The 18,712-nt window shown below is 35.2% G+C and overlaps 1 protein-coding gene and 1 pseudogene across 1 annotated transcript; both read left to right on the plus strand.

The window, feature by feature from the left end:
- Positions 1 to 10,229: 10,229 nt before the first annotated feature.
- On the plus strand, positions 10,230 to 14,505 carry LOC149230495 (ABC transporter C family member 3-like; annotated as a pseudogene).
- A 567-nt stretch (positions 14,506 to 15,072) lies between these two features.
- On the plus strand, positions 15,073 to 16,774 carry LOC149230496 (ABC transporter C family member 3-like). Its single transcript, XM_089378965.1, has 5 exons — positions 15,073 to 15,346; positions 15,439 to 15,744; positions 15,889 to 15,952; positions 16,160 to 16,517; positions 16,620 to 16,774. Exons 1-4 carry the CDS (start codon positions 15,095 to 15,097, stop codon positions 16,282 to 16,284), a joined length of 747 nt encoding a protein of 248 aa, XP_089235091.1. The 5' UTR covers positions 15,073 to 15,094; the 3' UTR covers positions 16,285 to 16,517; positions 16,620 to 16,774.
- The last annotated feature ends 1,938 nt before the right edge of the window (positions 16,775 to 18,712 follow it).

The raw sequence follows: 18,712 nt of genomic DNA on the forward strand, positions 1-18,712 counted from the left end.
AATTTCACTCTTTTGCAGGGACTTGATGCTTCACAACTTCCCTTGTTTAGAATAATGATTTCGATATGATTAGCAATATTTCTATCGGATGAAAGGGAATTTTTTTTTATGTGTGAAGGTTATCTAATTTTTAATGACAATCATAATTATATGTTGTATTTTTTTCATTTATAGATAGATATATAATTATTTAATTAATTTTGAGTATATTTTTTATTCATAAATTTATTCTAAAATATGATTGAAATAAAATAATAAAGATAATAGTTTGTCATTTATATTTTTTTTAATTGGTAAATAAAATATTTTTTTTAGACATTAAATGGAATGAATTTGCTTTCGTTTATTTATTGAGAAACACTAATTATAATATAAAATAACTTATATTACATAATTTTTTAAATCTTAATAATATTATCCATATTTTCTAATTTTTTAAATTATAATCTAATTCTTAAAACTATAATATAGTTTGCAATATCCAAAAATATATAAAATTATTAATAGTAATATATTATCATTACTCGCCTTGGTAGCGTAGTGATAATAGTTATTGCAAGAACTTTGACTCACTATTAATATGAATTGATGATTTTGAATACATCCCATTTAACCAAAGTTTTTAGTAAAACATTATATTTAAAATTGTTTAATTTTAATATGATTGGATAATAAGCCTTGAAGCCTTATTGCAAGCTTCACACTTTTTAGCTTATCCATATTCTTGTCTAATGTAAGATAACCAAAGTTCCAAAGTAAGATATTCAAGGTTTCCAAGTAAGATATGCAAATTTCTAATTTCTACATGAAAAAACTTATATTTGAATTGATGCCACATGTATGACACTTTTGTTTACATCTTAAGTCATCCACAATGCTCCACATGTGTCTACATGCATCTAAGTTGTATTAACCATTCAACCCTTCTACATAACATGTGTGTATTACTCCTTAAAATCTTATTCTGCAAGAACCTCAAGTGAAAAATAGTTTTAGAAAGAAAAATCCAATTCATCTTTAATGTGCACCCCTACTTTATATTGATGTACATTTGGATGTAATAACAAAACCTTGATACAATATTTTGAATGCAATTGTTCTAAAGTAGAAACCCTTATACCTCAGATCCAAAGAATCTCGTCACAGTCGAAGGAGGGGAGCAATTTTTCATGAATGGCATGGGGTAAGACATGCTTTTAGAAAGAACATGAAGAAAAAAATCCATATAGTAGAGGCATGCAAAACCTCTACAAGGATGGTTTCATTTACAAGAATAGCTTCTCCACCATCACAAGGGATTTGCATGCTAGATGGATCAACATTAAAAGCCTCCGGTCAATTAAACTAGATTTTCCTAAATAGCCTCGGCGATATATGTAAGAAACAAGATCGATATAGGTAAGAAACAAGCGTTAAATGGGGCCTTGTAGAAAAGGGATTTTAATAGGTTTTTCAACTAGCTCAGTAAGTCATTAAATCATCTCTCAAGAGGATTTGGAATTGCTACAAATACAGATATAGATGTATAAGTATCAATCAGTGGATACGTTTGGGGCAATTCTGAGCATAGAAACATGTGAAGATCTTAGTGATGACTTTACTCATGGGAAGGTCGATTCTTGCTTTCTATGTGAACCGTCTAAATGGGTTGGGGCACTACCCAGGTAAGGACCTATCAGAGTAGGATCTAAAACTTGGTCCTACAATAAGCGTTAATTACAATAGGGTTTTTTGTGCTAGATTAGTAAGGGAGGATAACTTGTTTAGAAAGACATATTTTTTAAATATCAAGAAGACGAAAAGAGATATTTTTTTAAAGACTGAGCCTTAGAGTGGAGGAGGATATTAGAAGAGAAAATAAGTCATTGCTGATCTTATGAGGTTGCATGGTCTTCTAAGTCTCAAGGGCCTCTTACAAAGGTTGAAGAGAATGAGTAATTGGGGAATCCATCTTAGGTCTAATTGTGCAAAGATCCTAGTGATTAAAAATCCTTTTTTTCCCAAGTGATCAGGTATAAGCCCAAGGAAAACTCATAGAATCCTTTTAGGAAGTACCTATAGTTCACAATATTATTTTCTTTTCAAGTTTCTTTAGAATTAGGAAATAGAAACATTATATAGGACATAGAACATATATTCAGTATACAACATGTCTCATGACCCTTCCTTTCATTTTACCACTCTTTTATAATATATAGAGGATTGATGGACTCATCCAATTAGTAGGAGAAGGAACAAATAATCAACAACTATTGTACGAAGCTTGTCATAGCAACTTTGAAACTAATCAAAGCACTCACTTTCTCCCTCTTCAAATAACATTTTTTCCTTGTCTTCCCAAGAATAGAAACATAGATAGAGTGACAAGTATATTTCCCAAACCAAACTCATTTTCCACTTTCAAGAGTTTGAATGAAAAATCAATGTGTGAAAAGCTTGATTAGAAAGATAAATCAATATTCATATGCTAGAAACCTCACTCAATCTTGAATCCTTTGCAAACTTGCAAGGATATTGTCGAAGAACATATTTTCCTTGCCTCAGACTTCCATTTGATGGTGGGGTTATGTCAAGTACATCTTAAATATCAAATTTCCTTTAGTCGATAGCGCACATTGGGTTATCACAAGAGATACAAGTGATAAGTTTGTCAACCAACAAAGTCAAACAACTAGTAAAATTGTGGGCCCACGGGGTCAAACATGGTGATTTATATTTAATTCAATTATCAAAAGTTTTTGTATGTGACATCTCTGACTGTATTATAGGTGTCTTTTGCAAAATATCTAAGAGGATGTTGAGGTGTTTGCAAACCTTAGCTATATATAACAGTTGTATGGTTTCTTAAGTTTAATTTTTTTTAGTGTGGCATTTTCGGCAGTTTGAAGAGCATATTGTTTATTTATTAGAGTTCTAGAGGAATGAATTGTCAACTTTTGTAGCCTTTGAAGTCAACCTTTTGACAGTTTCCAGAATTTACTGCACTGTTTGACATGTATGTGCCAGTAGGTTTTCATGACATTTCATGGGGTTTAACATTATTTAGCTTGTATTGGTCACATGCCATTTTATTTTTACTTTCCATCATATTAGTCAGAAATATGCTCTTCTGATTTTTTTTTTATGATAAATGCCTGGTAATTTTGACTACCCAAGTTTCTTGTTTTCTTCTTCTCTATCATTCTGGATCTTGTCTTCTATATAGTCCAATATAGGAAAAACAAGGGTACATGTGCCCAAGATAATGTAGAAATAGATGAAAAGTATGATAATAGTTTGTATAAGTAAATTGAAGCCAAATTTGGATCTTAAAAAATTTGGTAGTTTAGATGCAAAATTTGTCATAAATATAGCCACATGGTAGTAACCTACTCAAAATAAATAAGCAGGAGTAAAATCTCTTTGGAGAGAAAACCAATATGGGAGACAGTCTTGAGGATGTAAGACAAAAAAGGAGAAACCATTTTGTATGATGATAATGTTACTCCCACATGAAAGGCATGATATCCCATAAGAGAATGCTAGGGTTAAAACACTCCTATCCAAAAGGCGCATTTCATCATATCTCTATACCAAGGTAGTATTATGACATTGTCCTAAAAATAAACCCTTAGATTTAATAATAGATTTCTTTTTCTCATAGGCCTACACCTGGCGAATGGAATTGCAACATCAAGAGAGTGTACATCACTCTAGTCATCCTATGATTTTCCTATAGGTCTGGAAGAAAAGTTGGAATGTATCCTATTGTCCCTTTTCTACTTCTACTACAACTTTCTTATACTTTTGGATATACAATTTAGCTTTTAGCAATCTAAGCAATTGCATTTTACATGCTAAGTGAGGATGGAATTGATCCATCAACTCAACACTATGCGTCAAAGCATTAATTCTAAATATTTCATTGCACATATTGAACATGGAAACTAACATAGGTGACAAACCCATCTAAACCCATTTCAAATATTTGAAAATGTAAACCTCGAGGATGTATGTATTTAGTCTAGACAAATGGCAGACATATCAAATATTGGAAATAAAATATCCAAACTCAAGGTATATGGAACCTAGGTTTGGATGGTTTATGCTTAGTGTTAAGTTTTGGTAGCTCAGTGACGTATTCCAACCATGCGACTAGATTCTTCATTTTGAGAGGACCAATTTTGACTATTGAAGCACTCAATTTGCACAAGGGAAAGTGTATTTTTGAATAAAAGCCCACATGTGCACAAAAGGACAAGTTAGCCCAAAAGAGAAATTGGACACCCATCGATGACTATAAATACAAGTCAAGTGACCCTCATTTGGACATTATAATGGTCATTACTTTTCATTCTTTGGTTTGGCTCATAGAGGTTTGATATTGTTCGTGGAGATTAGTTCATACAATTCTAAAATTACAGGGTTTGAAGCTTGCATGTGAGATCTAAGGTTTTGGTTTCCAATCGCAGGGATGACACATAAATTTTTAATTGCAAATGCAAGCACGTAGGATCATGAGTGTGGTTGGAGGGTTTTAGCCACATGCACATATACTCTCTACGTGCAGTTGGAAACTAGGGTTTAATTTTTCTGTTGACCTTAGTTGACTGAAAATTTTGTAGTTGACCGCAAAGAGTGATAGTTGACCATAGGCTTTTGAATTTGGGTTTTGATTATTAGCATTGTTGGGTTCATGTCATGGATGTTGTTTACTTGATACCATCCCTTTGTTGAAACATTCAATGACAATCTAATAAGAAGAATACTTTGAAAGGGTTTTCCCCGTAGTGAGTTTTGGCCCTCGTCTCTAACCAATCTTGGCATCTCTATGTGTCAATGCTTTTATTCTATCGTTCCTTTATGTTTTGCTACATTGATAATTATATTTTTGTTTCTATATAATTTCATATGTTGCTGAATAATGTTGTAAAAATGAATAATGTTATAAATAACAATATAACCCTAAGAAAAATGGACACAGATCAATTTTTTCTCATATGATTTAAAAGAAATAGAAGATGGCCATGACACATGATGTAAGGGTATTTGTGAATCCATAGTAGTGAAATAAAAAAAAATTGAAACAATCCAATTTTCACAATAACCAATAAATTTTGCGAACATTACAAACGTTGAAACCCTTAAATAAACGAGTTGAGTTATACTTAAATGAGAAATATAACAATGTAAATCTTCTTTAAACCAAAAAAGGAAAATTAAAATGAGCGGTTAGATCTTACATGATGTTTTAGTTGCAACATTTTCGAGAAGGCTACATTATCCATATGCACTGACCATTCAATACAAAAATTACATCCATAGGGATTAATCACTTTAGAAATTACAGAAAAGTCAAGTAGCACCAGAACTGACAGTCCATCAAACTTAAAAAATACCATTATGTCCAAACAAATTTTAAAATAAAATACAACATTTATTTAACAAGCATACTGAACATTTAAGTTAAACAAACGTAAACCTTGAAAATGTTGAAATCACTAGAACCTAGATCATAGAATGAGAGCTTTCCGCCATTCCAAAGGGTGGCATTCAAGTTCTGCGAGAACAATTAGTGGCACAATGAAAAGTTATATGATTTATATTGTATCATTATATTTATTTTCATCCATATATGCTTTCAGAATAGAAAAAGTGGAGGAATCAACTGTTAGGGCCATTTTTACCAATGCGATCTAGTTTGGAAAATTAGGGTCTAAAACCTTCCAAGACATTTTTGAGGCATCAAACAATGTTTTTCAGGGATAAATATGTCACTTTCTCATTGCACATGTTTTCCTATTCTACACACAGAGACCTTTCTAATGACACAGTAATTACTTCAATTAGAGAATGTATTTGAAAGTTATGCCACTCAGAATAAATATCCATTGTCTCTTTATGATGAGTGGGTTGGCACCACTTCCAATTTCACCCCCTACCCCCCTTCCCCCACCTTGGATCTCATGGAACATTGAGCTAAGGTGTGAGAGAGTTTGCACTTGATCTACATTTTTAGAATAAAGCTCTTGTTAATCAACAAGGGTGCTAAAATGCAACCTAGACCCTTTTGGACTTCCATTGGTTCATTCAATACTTCTCATGTTAAAGCACCAATCCATTATAATATGTCCTTGTGCTCTTGTGCTTTAACATTATATATATATATAGTTATTTACAAATTTATTCAAATAAAAATTCTTCTACTACAACAAACCTATCTCAATTCATGGAGCAACCTTGACCATCTCAAAAAGGTCCTCCAAAATGGCTCATCAAAAGACTTAAAGGTGTTTGTCATGATGAAGTAAGAAATTCAAGAATGAGAAGTTCCACAAGACAAGATGGAGGTGATGTAAACGGTTATGATTCAATTGATACAGATAAAATGGATGTTTCATATGACTTTGAATTGAATTTATCTATTAACTTTCAACCATTTTCTTTTAAAGTTGTCTCATGATGGATGGAAAGAAGCAATGCTGGGGTGTGATGCTCTCATAAAGAATGGAACATAGAAGTTGGTGGATCCTCCAATCAGAATTAAACAAATTGGTTGCAAGTGGGTGTTCAGGAAAATGTACAAATCAAATGACTCACTTGACAAGCACAAAGAAAGATCTACAGTGTTGACAATACTTCAACAATCAAATTGGCTGAAAACCCCAATTTTATGATTGAACCAAATACATCAACACCAAGTACCATTTAATTCGATAATATATAGAACCCAATACAATTCATTTATAACCTTGTTTTTATATAAACAAATCGAAAACATCTTTCCCAAAACAATTAGAAAAAAGTTGTCAGAAAATGAAAAAAACCCTTGGAAAATGAAAAAATAAGTGGCTTCATTGTATATGACTCAAAAATCATATCAGGAATTCAGCCATTCTGAATTGACTATATATATAGGTTCGATACTCAAACCATTTAAAAAGCATATAACTTGAAAACACAATTATTTCCTATTACAATTATAAATACTTTATATGAAGTACATTGTATTGGTTACTCCCATTTTCCTCCCACTGCACCTAAAATGGCACTCATAAAAAACGCACAATAGTACATTCATATACCACTATTGGCCCTTGTGGAATGATATTCCAAAAGCTATACCAAAGGGCCAAATCCCCATTTCACCCAAACCTTGCCTTACAGTGCAACATACAGCCATCTCCTGAAACCGAAAATCCTTACTATTGTACCACTTGCTGCGATGCCAATAATTTCCAATAAGATCACTGCCCAAAACCGTTCAGCTCCCATCGAAATTTATTCGAATATAATTATAAGGAATCTATCCCAAGTCTATCGTATATACACACGGTGGCCCTTATTATAAAGAAAGAAACTCTCGTAAGATACACAGAATAAGTATCAAACCAATGTCCAAACCATACAAAGCACGAATCCACCGAAGGGCTCCTCATCCGTTTCTCAGAATTAAACCCATCTGAGATTTTGATGGTAAGTAATTGTTAATGTCCAGTATGTTGTTGTCTAGCGGACTATAATCTGCAGACCATAATCTATGAAAACGTTGGTTTGTCTATAAATATAATACAATGATATGGTCAATTTTCATGGGCGCCGTAAGTTGTACATGGATACTGAGTGTAGAGCTCACTCTCGGATGGAATTTGAAGGGATGGTTTACTGAGTGTAGAGCTCACTCAGGGATGGAATTTGAAGGGACGGTTTCCGCCCAATATAGTTAAAAAATTCATAGTTACCAAATTCGTCGAAGAATTCGAAAATTCGGTGGTTCGGTTCGATTCGACTATTAATATGTCAAAATTCACTCCGGTACGCAAGAATTTTGTTAAATTTTTACGCCGTAAGGCGTTCCTCTGGGAAGGACTCCCCTCCAGTGCCACTCTGTACCTTCGTGCACCATTGATTTCGTTGTTAGACAATGGAATTAATATTCACCGTTTGATTCGAAGTCGATTCATCGTTCAATTCGTTTCAACATGGTTGTAGGCCGTCTGGAATAGCTTCGAATCTGAATCCGAGCCAAGATTTAACAGAGTCCACCGATCCGGATACGACGAAGCGCTCTTGTATGTATTCAGTAATGACGAAGGTGATATAGAAGCCTCGAGCATATAAAATCTTAGAGAGTTGCATCATGGCGTGAATGTGACCCTGAGCAGGGAAAGGGAGCATAACAGCATGAGGTCGTGTATTCATGGCGCTATGTAGCATAGAGAAATAGTGATCCAGATCTCAGGGATTAAGATTTAGGAGCATGAGGAGAGAAAACATACAGATGTAACTAAACATTCAACAGAGAATACTCAACACAGTGAATGATGTAACTAAACATTCAACAGAGAATACACAACACAGTGAATGCCTCAGAACATAAGAAAAGAAAGAAGGGCCTCGCAACAATACAAAAGAAAGAAGAAAATTCTTTATTAAATTGAGGAATCATTTATGGATGGATTGGATTGGATTGATACCATGGATTATATGGTATACATATCATAATCAAATAATCAAATACAATCAAATACCATGAGTGGAAACAAGACTCAAATACCATCGGTGGATACGATTCGAATACCAGTTTTCATTAGATTCAAACAGAGTGCCCTGTCTAAAGGAACAGGCCGGTGGTAAGCAAAACGGTATGGGTGATCAGGAATATGAGAGCAGGTGGTAAGCAAAACGGGATGGCTGATCAGGAATATGAGAGCCGAGGTAGACACAGATATATGGAATCCCAAATTTACAATGTACACCACAGGCCGGCTTCTGTGAATGTTAGAGAGGCAGCAGGGTCTTGCCGGCAATCAACAGTTTCAGCAAGCCAGCCACCCACTTTTCACCTCAGGTTTGACTGTTTCTTCCTACCTAAGGTCTTGTGTGTGTTGATATATAAAAAGAAACAATCAGGATGCCTCAATATTTATTTTTCATGTTAATGTGGATCAGTGATTCATTACGGGATAGAATGTACTTCTCATTTGCTCTGGATCTTGACCTGAATGTGCTTGCAATTCATTGAGTGTAGTGGGCAAGCCCTTATTGTCTATGGGGGATGTGTGCACCTTTGTTTCTGGGCATGAGCCAGCTGTCATGATTGTAGCTGGTCCGTGCCCAGGATGTCTTAAGATTTGTTTTTCATGTTAATGTAGATCAATAATTATTTATCAGATAGATGTTATTTCTCATCTGCTATGCATTTTGACAATAATGTGCTTGCAATTATTGAGTGTAGTGGGCAGGGAGCCTGGCAAGCCCTCATTGCCTATGAGGCCTGTGTGCGTCTTTGTCTCTTGGCATGGGCCAGTGGTCGCATGGAAGCTCTTGAATTCCTTCATAATGAGTGCATTGTTTTGCGTAATGCCTTTGGGTAGGTTATTAACAAAATTGTCTTTGTTGATTTCTTTTAATTGTCATGTAGTTCGGAAAATGCAAATTCTTTCACAATGAAGGTAATATTTTGCATATTATTAAGTAATTGTGTAAATTGAAATGTCTGCAACTTGTATAGACTACAGCAAATACTGTTGCAACCAGGAAGAACTGTTGAGAAATGATTCTGCAGATGCTGCCCTGGAAGGAACTGCTCCTAAGGAATTGCTCCTAAGCCAAAGAAAACTATTGGAAAAATTAAGGTTCAAGGTATAGTAGCATCTGATTCTTTTCATGGTTATTTTGTATTGACTTGATATGGATGCATCAATAAATAAGTACAGTTGATTTGTTTTTATTCCTTATTTTCTAAATGACACATATCTCGTTCTTCTTGAAAGGTAGTGAAAAAGAAACAAATAGATGTAGAGAATAGAGATCTATTGCGCTGTTGTAATTTCCATCAAATTTTTTCCATTAGGTAGGTTTGGGAGTCTATAGTTGTTTGATTGCACTTGAAATAAAGCAAGTGAATGTAAAACACCTCATGATTCAGAAAGACAGTTTAAACTGAGCTTTCAATACATTGTTTTTGATGCAGTGCGTAAAGTCAAGATCATGCCAGATATGCCATCCAGATGCAGTTTTCAGTCTTGTAGGTTATCCTTTCTAAATATGGAGTCCCTACACTCCAGATTTTGCATGGAGCACAGGAAAAGAAACAAAAAAACATGCCAAAGCAATGATGGTGTTGAAAGGACTACACAGTGAAAAAACTTACATGAAATCATGTTGTTTGCGTTGGATATGTGTTACCCAGAAGAACATTGGAGACGAAGCTCTGACAATCTCAATGAGCTGACAGTAGGATGAGCTTGAGAAATTATTAAAAATTAAAATAAAATAAATATTTTAACAAAGCATTCAATTGATACACCCATTTCTCTGTTCTTTTAAATGTTTGCATCTTGCCCACCAGAATGAAAGAGGGAGAGCGCATGCAGCCAGCTACCCAGGCATGTCAAGTATACAAGTATCAGTTATTGCCCTGTTATTCAATCTCACCATCTCTCAGTGCTAGTTATGTTTATGCTGCTTCTAGAATTATTTAATCCAGTAAACAAGAAGGTTTTTGCACTGCAACATCCTTGTTGTATGAAGCCCAATATGTATGTGCATTTATAAATGGTAATGGTAACCAAGAGCTCTGTTGGCACTTTTTCATGTGGGTACTGAAGTAGATATACTCATAAGGCACTTTGTTGATATTGTTAGTAAATTATTTGTTTGCAGTCATGGAAGCCATAGGGGCACTAAACAAGAATAACAATACCCTCTGGCTGGAAATGGGTGAAACAGTTGGGTGGGAGGGACTTAGAGCTCTTTTTGGAGGGCAGTTCTTTCGACATGCACTTGCAATTGGGCTTAATTTGCTCTTTCTTGTTTCTGTCATCCTTGAACTGTGTTGGACAAGGTGTAAATTTCGCACACCTCGGCCACCTACACCTCCTGTTCCATTTAACAGCTTTTCGAGTAAGTTTAAACTGGGGATTATGCAAAAGCTGGCTTTAGGTGGTTGCATTTTTCTGTGTATATGCTATAGCGTTCTTGGGATATGGAGCCCTGTGTATTGGTGGCTGAAGGAGAGGCCTGAAGGTTTTGAAAATGTGGGCGAGTATATTGTCCAGGCTCTGACTTGGGTTACAATGTCAGCTTATGTTCATCGCTCCTTCAGAAAAGAAGGTAAACAGAAGTTTCCACTTTTATTGCAGTTGTGGTGGAGTCTATCATTCATTCTGCAGGCTTTCTTCATCGTCCTCGACATTCAACGGTTGACAAAACAAAGAAGCGTTGTTGTTGATATCTTTGTTGAAATTATGGCTGTTCTCATTTTGGCTTGCTTGTGTTATACTAGTTGTTGTGCCAGAAGTGGTGTAGAGTCCTCCTCACAGACCATTCTAGAACCTCTCTTGAAAGACAATCCCCAAAAATGTGGAAACATTAACGCAGTCTCTACTTATGCAACAACCAACCTTCTCAGTCGGCTGTCATTTTCTTGGATGAGTCCTTTGCTTGCTGTTGGTTATAAGAGCCCTTTGCAGAGGCGGACAGGACAGGCCAATTATACCCTAAATTCAGAGCTCAGCTAGAGGCCAAAGGTGATACAGGCTTATTAGCAAAAGCCTTACTCCTATCTTTTCGGAAGGAAGTACTTTTGACTGCATTCTTAGCAGCACTGGAGACTTGTGCATCATATGTAGGTCCATGTTTTATAAATGCCTTTGTTCAGTTTCTAGGTGGAATGAAACAGTTTGAAAGTCAAGGCTATGTGCTAGCTTGTGCTTTTTTTGTGGCAAAGGTATTAGAGTCTTTGTCACAGCGACAAGGGTTTTTCAAACAACATCAGTTAACTTTACGGGTTACAGCAGCATTGACAGCTATTATATACAGGAAGGGCTTGTTGCTTTCCAGTCAGTCAAGACAGAAGCATACAAGCGGAGAGATTATCAACTACACGAGTGTAGATGTTCAGAATGTTTCATGTTTCTGTTACTATATGCATAGTATTTGGATTTTCCCTCTTCAATTTGTTTTGGCCTTCATTATTCTATATCAGACGTTGGGCTTGGCAGCATTTTCAGGGTTGGCAGCCTCATTTGCAGTTATGTTGCCAAATTTCCCACTTGCAAAATTGCAAGCAAAATTTCAGGAGAGAATAATGGAACAAAAAGACAAAAGGATGAAGGCCACATCGGAGACATTAAAAATTATGAGGATCTTAAAATTGCAGGCTTGGGAGACAAGATTTCTTCGGAAACTAGAAATTTTGAGGCAGGCAGAATATAGTTGGCTACAAAAATATGTTTACGCATCAGCTATCACAACATCTGTTTCCTCTGTTGGACCAATATTTATCATTGTTGCAACTTTTGGTATGTGTATGCTTATAGGAGTGCCTTTGACAGCAGGGAGAATTCTTTCTGCACTCGCAACCTATGGGACACTTCAGGGAGCTATGGGCATGCTTCCTGGCTTAATCCCTCAGATTGCTCAAACTAAAGTGTCAATAGATCGCATTGTGGCCTTTCTGCAGGAGGAAGAGCTGCAACACGATGGGGTAGAAAAGGTATCAAAGGAGTCAACAGACTTCGCGATTCAAATCCAAGGAGGGATATTTTCTTGGAATCCCGATTCCTCTAGTCCAACTATAAGAGGTTTAGATGTCCAACTAGAGAGAGGCATGAGGGTTGCAGTATGTGGAACTGTTGGTTCAGGAAAATCAAGCCTTTTATCCTGCATATTAGGTGAAATACCAAAAATATCAGGCTCTGTTAGCTTAAGTGGTACCAAAGCATATGTCCCTCAGTCTCCTTGGATACAAAGTGGGAAAATTAAAGACGCTATTCTCTTTGGAAAGCAGATGGATACTATTAGATACAATAGTGTACTTGATGCTTGTGCATTGAAAAAAGAGCTTGAACTTTTTCCTTATGGGGACGAGACAGACATTGGAGAAAGAGGGTTAAATTTGAGTGGTGGACAAAAACAGAGAATACAGATTGCCCGTGCTTTATATCAACATGTAGACATTTATATTTTTGATGACCCTTTTAGTGCTGTGGATGCACATACCGGAAAACATATTTTCCAAGTATGTTTCTCTTATCCTTTACATACTGTAGGTTTGCTGAATTAATTAGTTTTAATGTTTTGATGGAATGATGAAGCTCTACAGTAGCACTCTGCAATTCATTGTTCAGTCTGGATAATATACATTGCTGGTTGTGCCGCTGCAAATTCATGTCCATAAACATCTAAGAAATTGGACTTGCTTGTTATAGGAATGCATACTTGGTATTCTGGGTTCAAAGACTCTAGTCTATGTAACTCATCAAGTGGAGTTTTTACCCTCTGCTGACATCATTCTGGTAGGTTTGAATTTCTTTCATCCTGCTCTAGTGATATTAAAACTTTCAATGTAATTGGTAAAGGGACAGTGGGCTTATTGATCATTTATTGAGAGGAGGAGATAAGTGATCCATATTTTGTTGATGTAAATGATATTCTTCACAGGTAATGCGAGATGGTGAAATTACTCAGGTTGGCAGATATGATGACATCTTACAATCAGGCACAGATTTTGTGGAATTAGTTGGTGCACATCAGAAAGCTTTGAAAGCTATTTCTGCTATGGAGAAATCTGAAGTGTACACATCAGAGAGATTTGTTGAAAGCTCATGTCCTGGCAATACAGCTGCAGTGAAAAATGTTACTGCCAGTGACACACTGGAGCAGTGCGGTGTTCAGAACTCAATAGATGTAGAGGAAGAGGTTGAACCAGAAAACCACAAAGAAAGATTGGATAAAGAGAATAAAAATTCACAGCTTGTACAAGAATAAGAAAGAGAGAGAGGCAGGGTAAGCATGTCGGTACACTGGTCTTACATTACTGCTGCATACAATGGTACTTTGATACCTCTAATACTACTGGCCCAAATAATAAGTCAGCTACTTCAAATATGTAGTAACCTCTGGATGACATCGGAAGCCTCTACAAAAGAAAATGAGAGTTCCCCTATGAGAAAGTCCCTTTTCATTCTGGTTTATGTTGCTTTGACATTAAGCAGCTCCCTGTGCGTTCTTGTGAGGTCTATGCTTCTTTCATTGGTTGGACTTAAAACTGCTAATCAGCTTTTTAGCACTCTGCACAGGTGTATATTTTGTGCACCAATGTCCTTCTTTGATGCAACTCCATCTGGGCGAATACTGAATCGGGTCAGTTGACATTTATTGTTTTAATAGGCTAATACCTTTCCTGAGAGAGGAGGAAATCATTTGATTCTAGTGGGTCAGTAACAAGCTCTCTGTTTCTTGGCAGGCATCAACTGATCAGAGTGCAGTGGACACATTGATTCCTTCTCAACTAGGAGAATTGGCTTTTGCATTTATACAACTTTTGGGGATCATTGCAGTCATGTCTCATATTGCTTGGCAGGTCTTCATTGTGTTTATACCAGTGGGTGAAAGTTGTATATGGTATCAAGTATTCTCTGTATTTCTCAATAATAATAAATACGAACTTGCAAATTTTAATTTTCTCAGAGGAACATAAATTGGCGATAAGAGAGTTTGATTTCTACTTCAAGGTTTGCTGTAGGTAGATCCCATAATCTAATTGAAAAGGATGTTATCAAATAGATTAAGTTGCATTAGGATTCTATCATGACAACAATTTATCTGTATTTCTTTGTTTCCATGCTTTTGGGTTTTTATAGTAATAAGAGAATTCTTGTAACTCCTCTGACCTTCCTTGCATGCAGCAATACTACATAACATCAGCTAGGGAACTGGCTCAGCTGGCATCAGTTTGTAGAGCTCCAATCGTACAACATTTTGGAGAATCAATCTCTGGAGCAGCCACCATTAGAAGTTTTGACTAGGAATTTTGATTCATGGAATGAAATCTTGAGTTGATTGATATATATCTATATCTATATATATATATATATATATATATATATATATATATATATATATATATATATATATATATATATATGAGACCTAGTCTCCACAATGTTGGAGCCAATGAGTGGCTTGGCATTCGGATGGATTTTCTGTCAAATCTTGTGTTTGCATTCTTTTTGGTGTTATTAGCCCAAGTAGGTACAGAAGCACTATCTTGGCTTACAATTATTTTTCCTAAACTGATCTCAGCAGACTAGACATATTCTTTATAATGAAATATGAAAGTAAACGAAATGGCACCTTAACAGGCACTGCAGGGTTGGCAGTAACATATAGTCTAAGTCTGAACATGGTACAAGCCTGGATAATATGGTGCCTTTGTTATGTGAAGACCAACATGTTGTCAGCGGAGAGAATAATGCAGTATTCACGAATTCCCAGTGAGTCACCAGTGATTATAGAGAATTGTAGACCAAACTCCAACTGGCCATCTAGAGGAACGATAGATCTAACTGATTTGCAGGTCAGAACTCAATACAAATAGACTCTTTTTCACGCATTCAATGCTAGTAATTTGCATGTCAGTTCATCTATAAATTTGATCCATACAATCAGGTGCGTTATGGACCACATCTTCTGCTTGTCTTGAAAGGCCTTACATGCACTTTCCCTGGAGGCACGAAGGTGGGAGTTGTGGGGCGGACAGGAAGTGGCAAATCTACTCTTATTCAATCCATTTTTCGCATTGTGGAACCAACAACGGGCAGAATTGTCATTGATGGAGTCGACATCTCATCCATAGGCCTCCATGACCTAAGATCCAAATTAAGCATTATTCCCCAAGAACCAACAATGTTTGAAGGCACTATAAGAAATAATTTGGATCCTCTCGAAGATTGCTTGGATGATGAGATTTGGGAGGTTAGTTCTGCTTCATATTCTATAAGCATTAGCATCAATTTTAGCGCCAATTATTCTTGCCTTGAAGAATATAGATATTTCCCTGTGGATCTTGCTATAAGTTTATTGTTTATGAATCTACTTCAATTTTGCTTGTCCTTTCAGGCTTTGGACAAGTGCCAACTTGGTGAGATTGTACGAGCAAAAGAAAAGAAACTTGATTCCTCAGGTCTGTGTGTCTTTATCACATTCAATGGAAGTCCTGAAGGAGAAAAATAAAACCTTTTACAGTAGCTATTTCTGCTATTTGCTTTCCATCTTAGTGCTCATGTTTTGTTTATTTTTTGGTGTCCTTGAGACCTACCTGGTCTGTAGGACCCCTTTTTTTTAGAATGAAAATTGAGAATCGAATTTAATGGAATGATCTCTTGTACAGTGTCTGAGAATGGAGGAAACTGGAGTGTGGGTCAATGCCAGCTTGTCTGTCTTGTACAGTGTCTGAGAATGGAGGAAACTAGAGTGTGGGTCAATGCCAGCTTGTCTGTCTTGTACAGTGTCTGAGAATGGAGGAAACTAGAGTGTGGGTCAATGCTAGCTTGTCTGTTTGGGACGGGCACTACTAAAACAAAGTCAGATACTGGTCCTTGCCGAGGCAACTGCCTCAGTTGACACTGCAACTGATGGGTTTATTCAGCAAATAATTCGCCACCAATTTTCTACCTGCACAGTCATTACTATAGCACATCAGATTCCATCTGTTATTGAGAGTGATATGGTTCTCCTATTAAAGGATGGTATAACATTTTTTAGTTGTTTATTTTCTAGTGTTTTGTTACAGTTACTATTTTTTTGGACACATTTCATTTTTTACTTACTTTGTATTTGTTTTGAATCAGGACAAATTGCTGAGTATGACACTCCATCCAAACTACTCAGCAACAAATTTTCTGCATTTGCAAAACTTGTTTCAGAGTACTCCATCCAATAGATATCTTAACTAGAGCTTTGGACATTGGTCATATTGGGTTTACAATAGAATGGAGAAAAATCTTCATTTCCCTAAAACTTAAGTTGGATAAATGTACAATATAGAGATACAATATAGTAGACTATGAGCTACCATGTAAGCTCATTATTTTCTGATAATATTCTATATTTAAGTCCTTAAGAAGAGTTCAATAACTCCTATCAGTGACTTTCACTGACTTTGACAGTTATGATTTTTCACTTGTTATATACAAATGGAGTTTACCCTTTTTCCTGTGTAACTTTTATCACTTCAACAAGGTAATCAAGGTAATATTGGAGAACTCCAGACAACTTGGATTTGTACAGGCAGTGTAGTTGGATGTAAGGTGCCTCTAACTAATTTGTCTTTTTTTTTCCTGCTTTGATTCTATTATTTTGAGTTTCACATCTGCATTTTTTTGTTTCTATTTTAGTTCTGACCTCTATATGTAGTAATACTATGCCAATTCACATCAACATTTTATTCTCATTTCTACCAAACAAGCTATGATATACTTGTCAAGGTTCATAGGTCTTGTTATTTATAGGTCTTAATAATAAGTGATGGCTAATTGTTAATGTGTTTTTTTTCCTTCATGCAATGAACCAACTCAATTTTATTCACAATATTTTGCAGTTATAAACTTTTAAAGTTACCTAATATTTCAATGAGTAAGAATTTGAGAATTCTACTATCTAACCATCAAATATGCCCAAAAGAGGGAAAAAAATATAAGAAAAAATGAGAGATGTACAAAATAGACATAGGCTTTTTGTTCTTTAAAAGCAATTTATTTTTTATTTAATTATTTTTTTCAATATATATATATATATATATATATATATATATATATATATATTTTTGTAATCTTTTCTTTTGAATAATGATGAAAATATTGGTTTGAGTGGTTGTTTTAACTAATATTCAGTTTAACAAGTTTTGTTTTGTTTTGTTTGTTTGTTTGTTTGTTTGTTTGTTTGTTTGTTTTTTTTTTTTTTTTTTTTTTAATTTAAAATTTTCAATATAAAAAAGATATTCTACATCAACTTCAAAAAATCTTCTAATTCACCTAGTTGAGGTAAATTTTCATTTTTATCAGAGTTAAAACTTCACTTTAGCTATGGGAGGAACTTGCACACATTTTTTTTGGCACAAAAATTAAATATGTTCTTTTAAAAAGTTTCATACTCCATTAAATGTTTTAAATTCACTATGATAAAAGTTCAACACTGACTGACAAAAGTATAAAGTGTCTTTTTTAAATGAAAAGTATAAATTGTCTTGTTTAAATGAAAAGTTGTGTCTTGTTTAAATGAAAAGTTTAGAATGCACGTGATTGATTATAAGAGTGGCTCTCAAATTAAAATTGAAACTTTGAAAACAATTCCATGAAAGTACAGGGAGTTATCTCCTTTGTATGAAAGTATAGGGAGTTATCTCCTTAGTTTAATGTTCTTTCCATGCCAATTAAAATGTAATGAGGGATCATTCCAAACTTTCTATAGAATTCATACTATGCTTTCTCCCCCATTTAAAACTTTCTCATCATTACTAAGGGTTTAGGTTTTAGTGGAGTGAAATTTGGAACTTAAGACCATTGAAAGATCGAAAGTGTTAAAATTGGCAACTAGGGCCAAATTCCACCTTGTGACAATTCATTTGATGGAGATGATGATTGCATTAAATTTCACTTTATGAGAGAGACCAAAATTGATATAAAAATCATCGCATTTGGACAAGCAGAAGTGTGAGATTTTGAATTTATGCCCACACATGTGCAAATTGTTCAGGTTGGCCACATCATCATGGAGGCTCATGAAGCCCAATGGACATGACTCTTCACCCGTGACCTCTCAACTCATTTGGCATCATCATCAACACTCGTATTCTTCTCTCTCCTACTCCCATTGGTTTGTACAACACAATGAGTGAAAATGAGTCAATCTTACCAAACACTAATAAGGATAACTTGAAACTACA

This window comes from Pinus tabuliformis, chromosome J (genome assembly GCF_031772625.1).
Source record: "Pinus tabuliformis cultivar Carrire ecotype Pingquan chromosome J, CPIR1, whole genome shotgun sequence".
NCBI classification, from domain to species: Eukaryota; Viridiplantae; Streptophyta; class Pinopsida; order Pinales; family Pinaceae; genus Pinus; species Pinus tabuliformis.

Excerpts from the sequence above, each read along its gene's own strand:
- LOC149230496 (XM_089378965.1), top strand. The coding sequence starts at position 15,095 with ATGAAATATGAAAGTAAACGAAATGGCACCTTAACAGGCACTGCAGGG. Across the intron at positions 15,745-15,888 it reads TGGATGATGAGATTTGGGAG|GCTTTGGACAAGTGCCAACT; the intron begins GTTAGTTCTGCT and ends TTGTCCTTTCAG. Across the intron at positions 15,953-16,159 it reads AAAGAAACTTGATTCCTCAG|TGTCTGAGAATGGAGGAAAC; the intron begins GTCTGTGTGTCT and ends TCTCTTGTACAG.